The sequence below is a fragment of the Salvelinus alpinus genome, chromosome 13 (genome assembly GCF_045679555.1).
Source record: "Salvelinus alpinus chromosome 13, SLU_Salpinus.1, whole genome shotgun sequence".
Lineage (NCBI taxonomy): Eukaryota > Metazoa > Chordata > Actinopteri > Salmoniformes > Salmonidae > Salvelinus > Salvelinus alpinus.
The window spans coordinates 9,952,473-9,968,313 of NC_092098.1; the positions used below are offsets into that span (position 1 = coordinate 9,952,473).

Here is a 15,841-nt window from a genome sequence, read left to right on the forward strand (position 1 = left end):
TGTTAGATCCCCCCACCCCCATGGGATAAACAACCACATCTAGTATCTCATTTTGTGTAAAGAAGTGAATTAACTAAAAGAAACCACAGCTTTTACAATGGACATGGCTATTTGCTATGATGCAGTCAACTCCTTCTCCAGGCATTGTCCATGACCAGACAGACAGTTCTCCTCAAAACAACAAAGATATGATGACATGGAGATGTGGGGTCAGAGCACCAGGAAGCACAACACGCTATGAAAGTCCCGCCTACTTCCTAGTTCAAGTCCTGTTTTTTGAATGGGCATCAAGCTTACATAATCAAATAAATGAAAATGTATTTAAGATATGTCAAATTATATTTGTACTCATGGATTAATTTACTTATACCTGATGCCTTTAATAGGGTTTCCAATTGCATTTTAATATTCCATAATCAAAAACGTTCATAAAACCCATTGGATAAAGGTGAATTAATCCACGGATACAAATATGTGACATCATTTTTTTATTTAAATAACCACATTTTCATGAATTTGATGATATAAGCTTGACGCCCATTCAAAAACAGTATGGGACTTGAACCAGGAAGTAGGCAGGACTTTCATAGGGTATAGATACATTTCTGTAATGTCTTAACTGACACATCCCTCACAACTGGCACTCAACCCCATACAAAACACATTCTCTCAGTGTCTCAGCATTCAAAGCATCAGGTATAATTCATGAGTTCATGATTACTGCATTCATAGTTCATTAAATATATTGGCAAGTGCTATTCGAATAAGAGTTCATCTCGACCACTCTGCTCAGTGGACCTGCTTTTTCGCAGCAGGTGAATGTCCATTTCATTGTGTGAATACAAACAGCTTGTAGATAACATTTTGTCTTAGTTGTGTGTCAACAAGTAAAAGTAGGATTAAAAGTTGCTACTTTAGTAACTGGACTGTTGGCTGTGGAGTAAAAACTAACGTATGAATCTACAAAGACCTCAGACTCTTGCACATCCTACAATGCACACTTTCACCAGCAGGGGGATATGCAGACAAAGTGCAAGTCTGTACAGGGCTTTGTCACATGATTCCATAGGCCTTACCCAGGTATATGTACACTTATATTAATTTTCAGTTGCAGAAAAGTTAGCTTGAGAGTCTCTGGGGTAATAATAACAGAAGATGTCCCATGTTAATGCAGCTAACAGACAGACACACATACACACCCTGAACAAAAATATAAACAACATGAAAAGTGTTGGTCCCATGTTTCATGAGCTGAAATAAAAGATCAAAAGAAATGTTCCATACGCACAAAAAGCTTATTTCTCTCAAATTTTGTGCACAAATTTGTCAACATCCTTGTTCGTGAGCATTTCTCATTTGCAAAGATAATCCATCCACCTGCCAGTTGTGGCATATCAAGAAGCTGATTAAACAGCATGATCATTACACAGGTGCCCCTTGTGCTGGGGACAATAAAAGGCCACTCTAAAATGTGAAGTTTTGTCACACAACAGATGTCTCAAGTTTCGAGGGAGCGTGCAATTGGCATGCTGACTGCAGGAATGTCCACCAGAGCTGTTGCCAGAAAAGAATGTTCAATTCTCTACCATTAGCTGTCTCCAACGTTGTTTTAAAGAATTTGGCAGTATGTCCAACTGGCCTCACAACCGTAGACCATGTGAATGGCGTCGTGTGGGCGGGTGGTTTGCAGATGTCAACATTGAACAGTGCCCCATGGTAATGGTATGGGCAGACATAAGCTACAGACAACGAACACCAAATTGCACTTTATCGATTGCAATTTGAATGCACAGAGATACCATGACGAGATCCGAAGGTGATGTGTCGCGCTGCATGAGACAAAATGGTGGTCTCACACCAGATACTGACTGGTTACTTGATCCATGCCCCTACCCTTAAGGTATCTGTCACCAACAGATGCATATTTGTATTCCCAGTCATGTGAAATACATAGATTAGGGCCTAAAGAATTTATTTCAATTGACTGATTTCCTTATATAAACTTTACTCAGTAAAATGTTTGAAATTGTTGCATTTATATTTTTTGTTCAGTATACATACATACAATTTATTACGGTGTGGTAGTGGTTCCATTTGTGTTTTTGTTGTGGTATGAGGGGTAGGTTGTGCCAGGGTCACTCTGCCTGCACTAAGTCCTTGTGGTGGCGTGCGATATGCTGGCTCTTCTCCGAGGGCCTGCGGAAGCCTTTAGAGCAGATCTCACAGCGGTGGGGGTAGTCTTTTGTGTGGATGGAGATCACATGGCGCTTGAAGCCCGAGGCATCCCCAGAGCTGTAGTCACAGTACTGACACTGGTACACCCTCCTCTCCCTGGGCCCCTTGGCCATGCCCGCAGCACTAGAACTAGCACCAGGTACCAAAACCTGCTTCCTTGCCATCGGTGCACTGGCAGGGGAAGGCCCCAATAAGGTCCTTTTGGCCCCGTTCTTTTCAGGAGAGGCCTGTTGCTCCTTGGTGTGAACTGACAGGATATGGCGACTGAGCACAAAGGGGTCCGCGATCTTGAAGTTGCAGTGCCGGCACTGGTGCAGTTTCTTGGCACGGTGCGACGCCGAGTGCTTCTTCAGTTCAGACGGCCGGTGGAAGCCTTTATCGCAGACGGCACATTTGTGGGGGTAGTCCTTGGTGTGCACCGATATGATGTGGCGCTTCAGGTCACTGGAGTTGGAGCTCTTGTGTTCACAATGGGCACACAGGTGGGTTTTGGCCTCCTCGTGCGTCAGCCCGTGCTGCAGCAACTCCTCCTCCTCAGCAAATGTCTGGAAGCAGCGCTCACACTTGAAGGGCATCTCTTTGCTGTGTTTGGTCTTGACATGAGTCTTCAGGTTGGAGGAATCAGCCGACTTGTAGTCGCAGTAGAGGCAAGAGTAAGGCTTCTCGCCGGTGTGTGTGCGCATGTGTTTCTTCAGCTCGGAGGGGTGCCGGAAGCCCTTGCCACATTCCACACAGATGTGAGGGAAGCTCTTACTATGGACAGCCAGCAAGTGGCGGTTGAGCAGACCTTGTTCAGCCGTCTCGTAGTCACAGAACTTACACTTGTGCATCTTGTTGGCCTGTGAAGGCACCGGACTCTTGGGCTCACGGTGGTGGTGCTGCAGTCGATGTGAGAAGAGCGCCGCCTGCTGGTGGAACTCCTTGCCACACACCTCACACTCAAACAGACCCTTGCTGCTCAGTGTGTGCCCCTCCATGTGGTTATGAAGGCTTGCCTTCTTGTTGGTGGTAAAGTCACAGTCCGTGCACTGGTACTTTTTCCTGGTCAGGACATCTTGGTGGTGGTTTTTGGTGTGGCGCTTCAGGAAGCCTCGCGACTTGAACTTCTTGCCACAGAGCATGCAGGGGTATACGGTCAGAGGCTGGCCATATGGACCAATAATGATGGCTGGAATGGGAAACAGATACAAACTCATGACTCCCAGATATCACATGATCTATATTCAGAAATGAAACGTGTGAAAACCTGTGCAGAGTGAGTTTGGCAATCAGCTGACTTTATAAATGACCCGCAGTTGCCCAGCCCATAGAATCAAAATGCAAAATGATTGGCACCCTTGATAAAGAAGAGCAAAGACGACTGTATAAAATAACAATACAAATACTGAGCTATATTGTATGCTTAAAAATTATGTTATTTTATACTAATACAATTGCTTAGAGAAAGAATTTGTTTAACAAATTAATCTCAAAACTACAATGCAATACTCCAGCACCCTCCCATTGGAGAATCTGGAGAGATTCTGTATGGAGGAATTGTCTAAGACCCATCCCAATGTGTTCACCTATCTCATAAAACATTTTAGAAAAAGGCTCAGTGTCATTATCCTCACAAGGGAAGGGTGCTGGTATATTGAATACAGGGGTGGCAATATTTTTGACCCCTATCTTTTAGATGCATTTTGTTTATTAAGCAAAATCTCTTTCTCTGAGCAATTTCAACAAAAATAATTACCGGTAGCACACAATATTCATTACATTCTGTCCACATACTTTTGTATCGGCACATACACTACACGACCAGAAGTATGTGGACACCTGCTCGTCGAACATCTCATTCCAAAATCATAGGCATTAATATGGAGTTGGTCCCCCCTATGCTGCTATAACAGCCTCCACTCTTCTGGGAAGGCTTTCCACTAGATGTTGGAACATTGCTGCGGAGACTTGATTCCATTGAGCATTAGTGAGGTCGGGCACGGATCTTGGGCGATTAGGCCCGGCTCGCAGACAGCTTTCCAATTCATCCCAAAGGTGTTCGATGGAGTTGAGGTCAGGGCTCTATGCAAGCCAGTCAAGTTCTTCCACACAAACCATTTCCGCTTTGTGCACGGGGGCATTGTCACGCTGACACAGGAAAGGGCCTTCCCCAAACTGTTGCCACAAAGTTGGAAGCACAGAATCGTCTAGAATGTCATTGTATGCTGTAGCTTTAAGATTTCCCCTCACTAGAACTAAGGGGCCTAGCCCGAACCATAAAAAACAGCCTCAGACCATTATTCCTTCTCCACCAACCTTTACAGTTGGCACTATGCGATTCGGGCATGGTGAAGCGTGATTCATCACTCCAGACAACGCGTTTCCACTCCTCCAGAGAGTCCAATGGTCGGCGAGCTTTACACCACTCCAGCTGACGCTTGGCATTGCGCACGGTGATCTTGGGCTTGTGTGTGGCTGCTCGGCCATGGAAACCCATTTCATGAAGCTCCCGATGAACAGGTATTGTGCTGACATTCCTTCCAGAGGCAGTTTGGAACTCGGTAGTAAGTGTTGCAACCGAGGACAGAAGATTTTTACACACTTCAGCACTCGGCGGTCCCGTTCTGTGAAGTTGTGTGGCCTATCACTTCGCGGCTGAGCCGTTGTTGTTCCTAGACGTTCCCACTTCACAATAACAGAACTTACAGTTGACTGAGGCAGCTCTAGCAGGGCAGTAATTTGACACACTGACTTGTTGGAACGGTTGCATCCTATGACGGTGCCATGTTGAAAGTCACCATGGTCTTCAGTAAGGCCATTCTACTGCAAATGTTAAAACTATGGAGATTGCATGGCTGTGTGCTCGATTTTATATACCCATCAGCAACGGGTATGGCTGAAATAGCCGAATCCACTAATTTGAAGGGATGTCCACATACTTTTGGCCATGTAGTGTAGCTCACTATTTGTATTAATTATTTGACAGTGTTATTTGCTCATTTTTATCATGGGTGCCAATCAATTTGGGACCTGACTGTAGTTCAGTCCCATCTGACAGCTAAATACCTGTCTGGACCTGGCGAGGCTCAGCCCTTGTTCTCTTATTCTTGTTCCGTTGCCTGTTGACCTTGTCCACTCCGTCTGACTCGTCAATGTGCAGCAGAGCACTGGCGGCACCGTTCCTGTTCTCACAGCTTTCACTGTCCTCAGAACCTGGAATCACATCGTAAACGTTGAATGCAAATGCACACCTCTCAACACTGCTAGAGCAGCGATACGGCGCAGACTTTTTTAACATTTTGTTACATTACAACCTTATTCTAAAATGTATTAAATTCCCCCCCACCCCATCAATCTACACACAATACCAAAGCAAAAACATGGTTAGAATTTTTTGCAAATGTTTTAAAAATAAAACACTGAAATATCACATTTACATACAGCGCTGTGAAAAAGTATTTGCCCCCTTCCTGATTTCTTATTTTTTTGCACATTTGTCACACTTAAATGTTTCAGATCAAACAAATTGTAATATTACAAAGATAACCCAAGTAAACGCCAAATGCAGTTTAAATGATCATTTTATTTATTAAGGGAAAAAAGCTAACCGAACCTTCATGGCCCTATGTGACAAAGTATTTGCCCCCCCCCCCCTTGTTAAATCATGAATTTACTGTGGTTAATCACATTTTTTGAAAGCTGAGTTCAATTTCACTAGCCACACCCAGGCTTGATTACTGCCAGACCTGTTGAATCAAGAAAATAGAACCTGTCTGACAAAGTGAAGTAGGCCAAAATATCTCAAAAAGCAAGACATCATGCCGCGATCCAAAGAAATTCAGGAACAGATGAGAAACAAAGTAATTGACATCTATCAGTCTAGAAAGGGTTACAAAGCCATTTCTAAAGCTTTGTGACTCCAGCGAACCACGGTGAGAGCCATTATCCACAAATTGAGAAAATTTGGAACAGTGGTGAACCTTCCCAGGAGTGGCCGGCCTACCAAAATTACCCCAAGAACGCAGCGACGACTCATCCAAGAGGTCACAAAAGAACCTACAACAACATCTAAAGAACTGCAGGCCTCACTTGCCTCAGTTAAGGTCAGTGTTCATGACTCAACCATAAGAAAGAGACTGGCCAAAAATGGCATCCATGGCAGAGTTCCAAGGCGAAAACCACTGCTGACCAAAAACAACAAAGGCTCGTCTCACATTTGGCAAAAACATCTTGATGATCCCCAAGACTTTTTGGGAAATATTCTGTGGACTGACGAGAGAAAAGTTGAACTTTTTGGAAGGTGTGCGTCCCGTTACATCTGGCGTAAAAGTAACACAGCATTTCAGAAAAAGATCATTATACCAACAGTCAAATATGGTGGTGGTAGTGTAATGGTCTGGGGCTGCTTTAGGACCTGGACGACTTGCTGTGATTGATAGAACCATGAATTCTGCTATCTACCAAAAAATCCTGAAGGAGAATGTCCGGCCATCAGTTCGTAACCTCAAGCTGAAGCGCACTTGGGTTCTGCAGCAGGACAATGATCCAAAACACACCAGTCCACCTCTGAACGGCTTAAAAAAACAAAATTAAGGTTTTGGAGTGGCCTAGTCAAAGTCCAGACTTGAATCCGATTGAGATGCTGTGGCGGTTCATGCTCAAACCCTCCCATGTTGCTGAATTAAAACAATTCTGCAAAGAAGAGTGGGCCAAAATTCCTCCACAGCGATGTGAAAGACTCATTGCCAGTTATCGCAAACGCTTGATTGCAGTTGTTGCTGCTAAGGGTGGTACAACCAGTTATTAGGTTTAGGGGGCAATTACTTTTTCACATATGGCCATGAAGGTTCGGATAGCTTTTTTCCCTTAATAAATAAAATCATCACTTAAAAACTGCATTTTGTGTTTACTTGGGTTATCTTTGTGTAATATTTAAATTTGTTTGATCTGAAACATTTAAGTGTGACAAATGTGCAAAAAAATAAGAAATCAGGAAGGGGGCAAATACTTTCACAGTACTGTACATATTCAGACACTTTACTCAGTACTTTGTTGAAACACCTTTGGTAGCAATTACAGCCTCGAGTCTTCTTGGGTATGACGCTACAAGCTTGGCACATCTGTATGTGGGGAGTTTCTCCCATTCTTCTCTGCAGATCCTCAAGCTCTGTCAGGTTGGATGGGGAGCGTCGCTGCACAGCTATTTTCAGGTCTCTCCAGAGATGTTTCATTGGGTTCAAGTCTGGGCTCTGGCTGGGCCACTCAAGGACATTCAGAGACTTGTCCTGATGCCACTCCTGCATTGTCTTAGCTGTGTACTTAGGGTTGTTGTCCTGTTGGAAGGTGAAACTTCACCCCAGTCTGAGGTCCTGAGCACTCTGGAACAGGTTTTATCAAATATCTCTGTACTTCGCTCCGTTCATCTTTCCCTCGATCCTAACTAGTCTCCCAGTCCCTGCCTCTGAAAAACATCCCCCTAGCATGATGCTGCCACCACCATGCTTCACCGTAGGGATGGTGCCAGGTTTCCTCCAGATTTGACGCTTGGCATTCAGGTTAAATAGTTCAATCTTGGCTTCATCAGACCAGAGAATCATGTGTCTCATGGACATAGTCCTTTAGGTGTCTTTTTGCAAATTCCAAGCTGGCTGTCATGTGCATTTTACTGAGGAGTGGTTTCTATCTGGCTACTCTACCATAAAGGCCTGATTGGTGGAGTGGCCCTTCTCCCCTGATTGCTCAGTTTGGCTGGGCAACCAGCTCTAGAAATAGTCTTGGTGGTTCCAAACTTCTTCCATTTAAGAATGATGGAGGCCACTGTGTTCTTGGGGACCTTCAATGCTGCAGATATTTTTTGGTACCTTTCCCCAGATCTGTGCCTCAACACAATCCTGTCTTGGAGCTCTACGGACAATTCCTTTGATATCATGGCTTTGTTTTTGCTCTGACATACACTGTCAACTGTGGGACCTTACATAGACAGGAGTGTGCATTTCCAAATCATGTCCAATCAAATGAATTTACCACAGGTGTACTCCAATGAAGTTGTAGAAACATCTCAAGGATGATCAATGGAAACAGGATACATGAGCTCAATTTCGAGTCTCATAGCAAAGGGCCTGAATACTTATGTAAATAAGGTATTTCATTTATTTTATTTTTTACACACATTTGTAAAATGTTCTAAAAACCTGTTTTCGCTTTGTCATTATCGGGTATTGTGTGTAGATTGAGAATTTACAAAAAATATTTAATCCATTTTACAATAAGGCTGTAACGTAACAAAACGGGAAGTGGTCTGAATACTTTCCAAATGCACTGTACTTATTACTACAGAGTACAGAAGAGCAACAAGACATTCTCTGCCCTGTTAAACGATACATTCTTATATAATAGTGTGTGTCACTGACCATAAGCGGCTGCCCAAGCCACAGGCATGAAGTCCTTACTGAGAGCCGTGCCGTCGTAAGACCGCTCATGGGTCACTGGCTCCTCACCCCCCACCACCACCTCCATGTAAACCTCATCAGATATCTTTGATGCACCTGCAGGAAAACACACTAGTTTTAACACAATCGTAAAACACACACACTCTCACACACACACACAGAATTTATTTCTTACCATGGTCCCCTTGGGACATGTACACCATCTTCTCTCGGAGCGCTCGGCCTGTAGAGTCCGTCAGTGCCACGTCCTCTGTTTCTCCTACGCAGACAACCACACAATGACTTAATACTCCTTAGTGATCAACTAACGTGGGTTATAGAATACCTCTTTCTAAGTGCATTGAACATGATTCAAATGTCTCCTTACCCAGGTCATCCTCCCCAGAGTCTGCCTTGAAGATATACACCTTGATCACCTCCTGGCCATCCTCGTCCTTCTCCACCTGGTCCTCCACGGCTCCCTCCACAGTCACCTCTGTACCGTCGTCTGACACCATCTTGCCTGCCTCATCCACTGGAGGGAGATGAAAAGAGAGCGAGTTAAGAGAGCCATTCACTACTGATCATTAGTCTAACTGTAATGTTTTCTTTATAAGAGGCCAGGTGACTGAGTGAGTGCTATTGATGTAGAACTGGAGAAGTGAAGCAGGATGGTACTCACAGGAGATCATGAGGTAGTCCCCACAGCCGTCTGTGTCTTGCTCTGGGTCCAGTTCATCCTGGGCATGCCCGTCTGCCACCATCTCATCCTCAGGCATGTCCCCCATGGCAACGCCTTCGTCCTCCCCCTCCAGCGACATCACACATGTCTCCACAGCAACCTCCTCGTCCTCATCACAGTGCACATACTCAGACACCACATCCTCAACAGCATCCTGGATCACCAGCTCCTCTGAAGAGAATCCATGCACCGCCATTCCCTCCCCCTCCCCCTCCGACACCAGGACCGTCTCCTGCAGCTCCACCACAAACTCCTCCCCTTCAGCACCACCCTCATCTGGAACACATCAACACAGGAACAGGTGGATATCTTCAGTGTTGGCCTACATAAACATATTGCAGAAGACATACAGTGCTTTCAGAAAGTATTCACACCCATTGACTTGTTCCAACATTTTGTTGTGTTACAGCTCAAATTTAAAATGGATTCAATTTAGATTTTTTTGTCACTGGCCTACCCACCCCATAATGTCAAAGTGGAATTATGCCATGGTTTGTGCAAGCCGGAACAGCTCATAGGGCAGGTTGATGTAGCTTGATGTACCCCCTGGACTGGACGTGAGTCTATTGCAGGACCTTACCCCAATCTATCTCCTTAATGCTGAGTGCCAAGCAGAGACGCATCAGGTCGCATTTTTACAGTCTTTGGTCGAGCAGTGAATTTCAAACACAGATTCAACCACAAAGACCAGGGAGATTTTCCAATGCCTCACAAAGGGCACCTATTGGTAGATGGGTAAAAATAAAAGCAGACATTGAATATCCCTTTGAGCATGGTGAAGTTATTAATTACACTTTGGATGGTGTATCAACACCCAGTCACCACAAAAACACAGGCATCCTTCCTAAATCAGTTGCTGGAGAGGAAGGAAACCACTCAGGGATTTCACTATGAGGCAACGGTGACTTTAAAATAGTTACAGAGTTTAATGGCTGTGATAGGAGAAAACTGAGGCTGGATCAACAACATTGCAGTTACTCCACAATACTACCCTAACTGACACAGTGAAAAGAAGGAAAATATTAATACTGCAAAAAAGTGGCAAAGCAATTTACTTTCTGTCCTGAATACAAAGTGTTGTGTTTGGGGAAAAAACAATACAACACAGTACTGAGTACCACTCTTCATATAGTGGTGGCTGCATTATGTTATGGGTATGCTTGTAGTCGTTAAGGACTGGGGAGTTTTTCCAGGATAAAAAAATAAACTGAATGGAGCTAAGCACAGGCAAAATCCTAGAGGAAAACTTGGTTCAGTCTGCTTTCCACCAGACACTGGGAGATTAATTCACCTTTCAGCAAGACAATAACCTAAAACACAAGGCCAAATCTACACTGGAGTTGCTTACTAAGAAGACAGTGAATGTTCCGGAGTGGCCGAACTACAGTTTTGACTTAAATCTGCTTGAAAATCTATGGCAAGACTTGAAAATGGTTGTCTAGCAATGATCATCCACCAATTTGACAGAGCTGGAAAAAAATTGAAGAGAATAATGGGCAAATATTGTACAATCCAGTTGTGCAAAGCTCTTTGAGACTTAACCAGATAGACCCACAGCTGTAATCACCGCCAAAGGTGGTTCTATCATGTTTTGACTCAGGGGTGTGAATACTTATGTAAATTAGATTATTTCTGTATTTCCTTTTCAAGAAATGTGCAGAAATTTATAAAAACATGTTTCACTGTGTCATTATGGGGTATTGTGTGTAGATGGGAGAAAAAATATATATATTTCATCCATTTTGAATTCAGGTTGTAACAACAAAATGTGGAATGAGTCAAGAGGTATGAATACTTTCATAAGGCACTGTATGCATGCACTCTTACAAAGAAAATAGCTTTAAAAAGCTTTTAAGAAAAGCTTTACTTTTGTGCAGAACAAAGAACAGTACAGGGAAATACTTGAATGCTCAGTGAAACGTAGCTATTACCTGATCCATGGAGAATGATTTTAGGATCCTGGGAATGGAGTGCAAGCCTTGTCTCATCCTCATCCATTGTCCTTACACCTCATTTGTCACTGCAGCACTGGAGGCAAGAATTGACCAGTCAAATCACAGTCACATAGGCCTAATGGCCAACCCAAAATATTAGTCTACCATATTCAAATCCTAAATCTCACTCAAACAAGAAATACATCTCATTACAATGTAACAGTTATCATTATGCCCATGTGTTTCCCCTCCTGTGAAATGTAGTCATGTCCTAATCTTTCTGGATATCAATTATATTGGTCTGCATTTTATTTGGTGGTAATCTTCAAAACTATTTTAGCTATATTACTTGGCCAACTGCCTAAACCAAAAATAGGAAGGGTATAGGCAGCTATGTGATTAGGTTTATTTAAGCTATGATAGTAATGATAAAATCATTATTTTGTTGTAATGTGCTTTGACGTCACGAGAGATGTTTTCAGCCATGCAAATACTATCTATCGATCTTCATCCTCCTAGTCATGCAAAGTGAAAAAATATATGCGGTTACTCGCCGAAATGCACCGAGACATAAACAAAAGGTTTGAGCGACGCAGCACAGTTGTCATCCAATTCCCCCGCGGTCAAATCTGACAGCAGTGGTCTGGCACACAACAGTGTGGGAGCGCGAGACAAGCAGTGATGCTTCATGATACTTACCGGAGGACACGCACAATTAGATCAACAGACTCAAACCTTTAACTATAGCCTAAATGGGAACAAATTCACTACAAAAATGGCGCTTGCTGTAAATTACCTAGGTATTTACGCAAAAAGACAACATTTAAAGACAAAAGATCTACAAGCAAACAAAATTAGAATTTCACAAAAGTATCTGGCGGTCGTAGTAAAATGGTTACATAACATCAAAGATTAGACTCTAGCTAAATGTGGTCGTTTAAGTTCTTTAAAAAAAAAAGTGAAAGGCAGCTTTGAGCTAGCTAACGTCAATGGAAACATGACAGCTGACCCAACCCACACATCCGTGCGATAGTAAACATAAGTGCATAGCTAGGTTAGCAAGTTCGCGAGCCACTTGAAAGGTTTATTGCTAAGTATGGCGGCTAGCCTGCCTAGCTAAAGCATATTTCCTTCAGTGTTTTCAAAAACAGATGTGCGCCATTTTGTTGGAGATCCCTGGACAAACATTTTACCCACTGGCGTTATTAATGCAGAACAAAAATAATCTCTACAATATCATATTTGAACATGGTAACTATACTGTTAAACTTTGTGGGGGGTATCTGGCTAATAGCAGACTATAATGTTACCGATGTTATGGAAAATCCACTCGCGGATTTTCTAGGCCGTAATTATGGCCTATTGTGGCCGGGGCCCAAATAAGCAAAGGCCCAACCCCTCGTACGCTTCTCCACTTTTCAGATAGAAACATAGAATAATGCACATGCAATCACAAATGTAAAGCATTGCCTATGCTCCGTGCACATAAAAAAAAAAGCGCAAGATAACCTGCTTACCAGATTGTGTAGTACAGGTTGGCCTCTCTCGATTTCCAGGCCGTCCGGTTTCCCCAGACTCGGGCAGGATTCAATCGGGAGTTTGTGCTAGCTGGGCGGGCCGCTGAGGCGCAGGGAGGGAGGGGCCGAGATTTTCGAAGCTCCACTGATAATCGCTACAGCCCCCAGCTCCGCCAGCACCAAGGCCGCCGTCAGCACTCACGTCACAGCCCGAAAGTCGTAGGAAAATGCGGAAGAAGTCTGGACACCCAACTGCTGGTAGTTATAGACAGGCCACGATCAGGGGCACAGCAATTGTGCTCCACTATGAAGATTTTACATCGCGGCTGTTTTCTTTGCATACCCTTTGAAAGCCTGGTATAGTGAGCTTTGTTTATTCATGTATGTCGCTAAAAATCATGAACAAACTGCGATGATGTTCGACATTTACTCCTACTACCATTAGCCAGATGCAATTATCTAATCCTATTGGTTAATCATGTTACTACCCGCTTTACAGGTTAATTTGACAGCTACAGATTTGCCAGTGATTGACCACTTCTACTTCTTGATCAAAATCATTTGACACATGGCATTCTTTATTCTTAAAGTTGTTATCCATTGATGATCTTCTCTCATGCCTGCAATTTGAGTATACCTTCAAAGATGATCAATATCAGCACATTGTTTGAATGTAGCAGGAGAGAGACCAGCTGTCAGGGTGCTCGATCTTAGTGTCTTCAGCAGCAGAAGTAAATGCTCCACCACCGTTATTGCCCAGGCCTCAGCTGGAAGCAGTAGAACACTTACACAAACGGTAGCCTATTGCTTTAGAAAGTAAAATATACTTTATGTATTTGACTGAAAATCTCTCATATTTATTTTCATGTATTATTTTAAGGTTATTTTAATATGTATTACACTACTTTCAAGAGTGAACTATTTTATTGTATTTTCTAAATTGTGTTGATGTTGTGATGTCATCAGCGGGAGCCATGCTTTTACTTCTGTTTGCTCAAAGCGTGATGAGAGCTCTGTGCCCACATGTTCAAAACATGGCGAACCAGTTACCAACACCAGAAAGCACGAGGGGTTTGAGCTGATTGTATGGAGATTGTGACAGCTGGTTAAATGGTGTCCCTTGACAAGGCAAGAACAAGATGTATGTCAGGAGAAGGGCAGTATTATCATAAGGAGACACTTGGAATACGGAGGAGGAATGGAGGGGAAAAGAGAGAGAGAGGGAGGAAGATGGTGAGCTTGAGTAGGTTAAAATGGTGGAAAAAAGGGAGATGGTTTGTTAAAGAAGAATGGTAGAAAGTGTAAGCAGAGTGAGTTGAAGACAGGAGGATAAATGGAAGTGAATGAGGGCAAAGTGTGGTAGGTGTGGTGAAGTTCTCTGAGCCTGAGGCTTGCACCGAGGGTCAGGATAAAGATGACACATCTAATATCCTACCACTCATCCAAGCTTCCCTGGATCTGCACTCCATATCTCCCTGTGTTACAATAAATACCATGATTCATTCATCCCTGTTTCTTGGTCTGAGTCTGCTCTTGGGTTCCACTGTGCTGCTCCGCCTAACAGTTAGCTAGCCAGAGAAATGTTGAGCAACATTAGCCAATTCAACTGATAAAATAATTGAGTTTATGGTGTGAAAATTAGCTGGCTAATAAAGTCAGACAGCTAACTTAGATGAGTTAACGTTAGTAACCTAACCAATTCGCTATAGTATTTACTGGTATGACTCCTTGCCGTTCCTCAAGTTATAACACGTTAGTTGCTTACTGGACCCTGGCAATCTGTGTGAAATGTTAACTAGCTAACGAACTAACTACATTCTGGTAAATTTTCAGAATGAGAGAATTAGGTGAAACAAGTCGATTCAGGGATCAAGTGTAGCTGAAGCTGGGCATGGCTTATGGAACACCACACACTTTCCCTCTCACTTTTTCAATACAGTGGATAAAAAGGGGTATGCCTGAAGGAGATCAATTATGCCAACAATGGGTATCATGCTCTGTTGGCACATTGTAGAACAGATGTCCACAGGCAGAAAGTGTACAATGTAATAATGTGCCGTGTAGCCCAAAGATATTGCTTTTGTTGTGTTGAATTTGACAGTAACACTTGTGTGTGAGTGAGGGGGGATAATTCAATGTTTTACTCCATGAATGTTATTTTTGCACATGTAACCAACTTCACATAACCCCCCAGAAGAAAGGTACACGGACACCCACACTTCAGGTTGACTCAGTTTTTATCTGCAGTAAAAGATGTCAAACGGAAATGACAGGCATTGACAGGATGGTCACAGCCACACGTTCACTGGTTAGGTAGGACACTATATATATTTTAGATAGGAGCAACTGTAATGATACATGCCCTCAATGTGAAAATACAGAGCACAAGTACAACCCTTTTTAAATAAACCTTTTTAAGGTAGTAAGTAAATAAACATTAAATTAATATTTCAATAAATCGCCTGCTAGCAAATCACCTGCTAGCAATAGCTAGCGTGACATTGCAGTGCCGTGACCCACGGTGCTAGTTAACTTAGCTCGTTATTAACATGGCTAGCTAAGCCAGCAACAACTTGGTTAACTTGCCGAAATAGGTCTTAAATACATTAACGGCAAGATAAATATATACATAGTCACATTCGCTATTTACTTTGGGATATATGACCCCGTTTTCCAAAGACACTATTGTGTTATACAGTTTTAAACAGTTTTTTTATATTACAGAGGAAAAAGACACGAACGTGCTCTCAGAATATCTTGACTGAGGAGCAGGCAGACCAACTTCCCAAATAGGGGAGAAGCACTCAAAACCCACTAGTTGTTCTTTCAAAGAAAATAAGTCCGAAGATCTCTCGTTTGCCAACCTCACTACTATGGCAGCAAATATTATTATGAATTCAACAACACACAATGAAAGGAAACTTTATTTATATCACACATTTTCCTGAAGTGAATGGTGTGACACAATACTCTACCCGCAAACTGCGGCGTTCTTTGATATCTACA

General features: G+C 43.0%; 1 protein-coding gene across 2 annotated transcripts; it reads right to left on the bottom strand.

Annotated features, from left to right (window-relative positions):
- Positions 1 to 473: 473 nt before the first annotated feature.
- On the bottom strand, positions 474 to 12,973 carry LOC139536991 (zinc finger Y-chromosomal protein 1-like). Of its 2 annotated transcripts, XM_071337764.1 has the most exons (9): positions 12,836 to 12,890; positions 11,316 to 11,412; positions 9,965 to 10,105; positions 9,325 to 9,660; positions 9,031 to 9,177; positions 8,839 to 8,922; positions 8,625 to 8,759; positions 5,281 to 5,427; positions 474 to 3,403 (listed from the first exon to the last, which is right to left on the bottom strand). In XM_071337764.1, the coding sequence occupies exons 3-9, from the start codon at positions 10,005 to 10,007 to the stop codon at positions 2,136 to 2,138; spliced, it is 2,160 nt and encodes a 719-aa protein (XP_071193865.1). In that variant the 5' UTR covers positions 10,008 to 10,105; positions 11,316 to 11,412; positions 12,836 to 12,890; the 3' UTR covers positions 474 to 2,135. The 2 variants fall into 2 exon arrangements, with proteins under 2 accessions (XP_071193865.1, XP_071193864.1); XM_071337763.1 differs by lacking the exon at positions 9,965 to 10,105 and having other exon boundaries at positions 12,836 to 12,973.
- Between the last annotated feature and the right edge of the window lie 2,868 nt (positions 12,974 to 15,841).

What these genes read in the sequence shown, in the direction of transcription:
- LOC139536991 (XM_071337763.1), bottom strand. Translation starts at nt 11,382, where the DNA reads ATGGATGAGGATGAGACAAGGCTTGCACTCCATTCCCAGGATCCTAAA. An exon ending in AATCATTCTCCATGGATCAG is followed by an intron (nt 9,661 to 11,315) that starts GTAATAGCTACG and finishes GATGTGTTCCAG; the next exon opens with ATGAGGGTGGTGCTGAAGGG. An exon ending in CTCTGGGGAGGATGACCTGG is followed by an intron (nt 8,923 to 9,030) that starts GTAAGGAGACAT and finishes TTGTCTGCGTAG; the next exon opens with GAGAAACAGAGGACGTGGCA.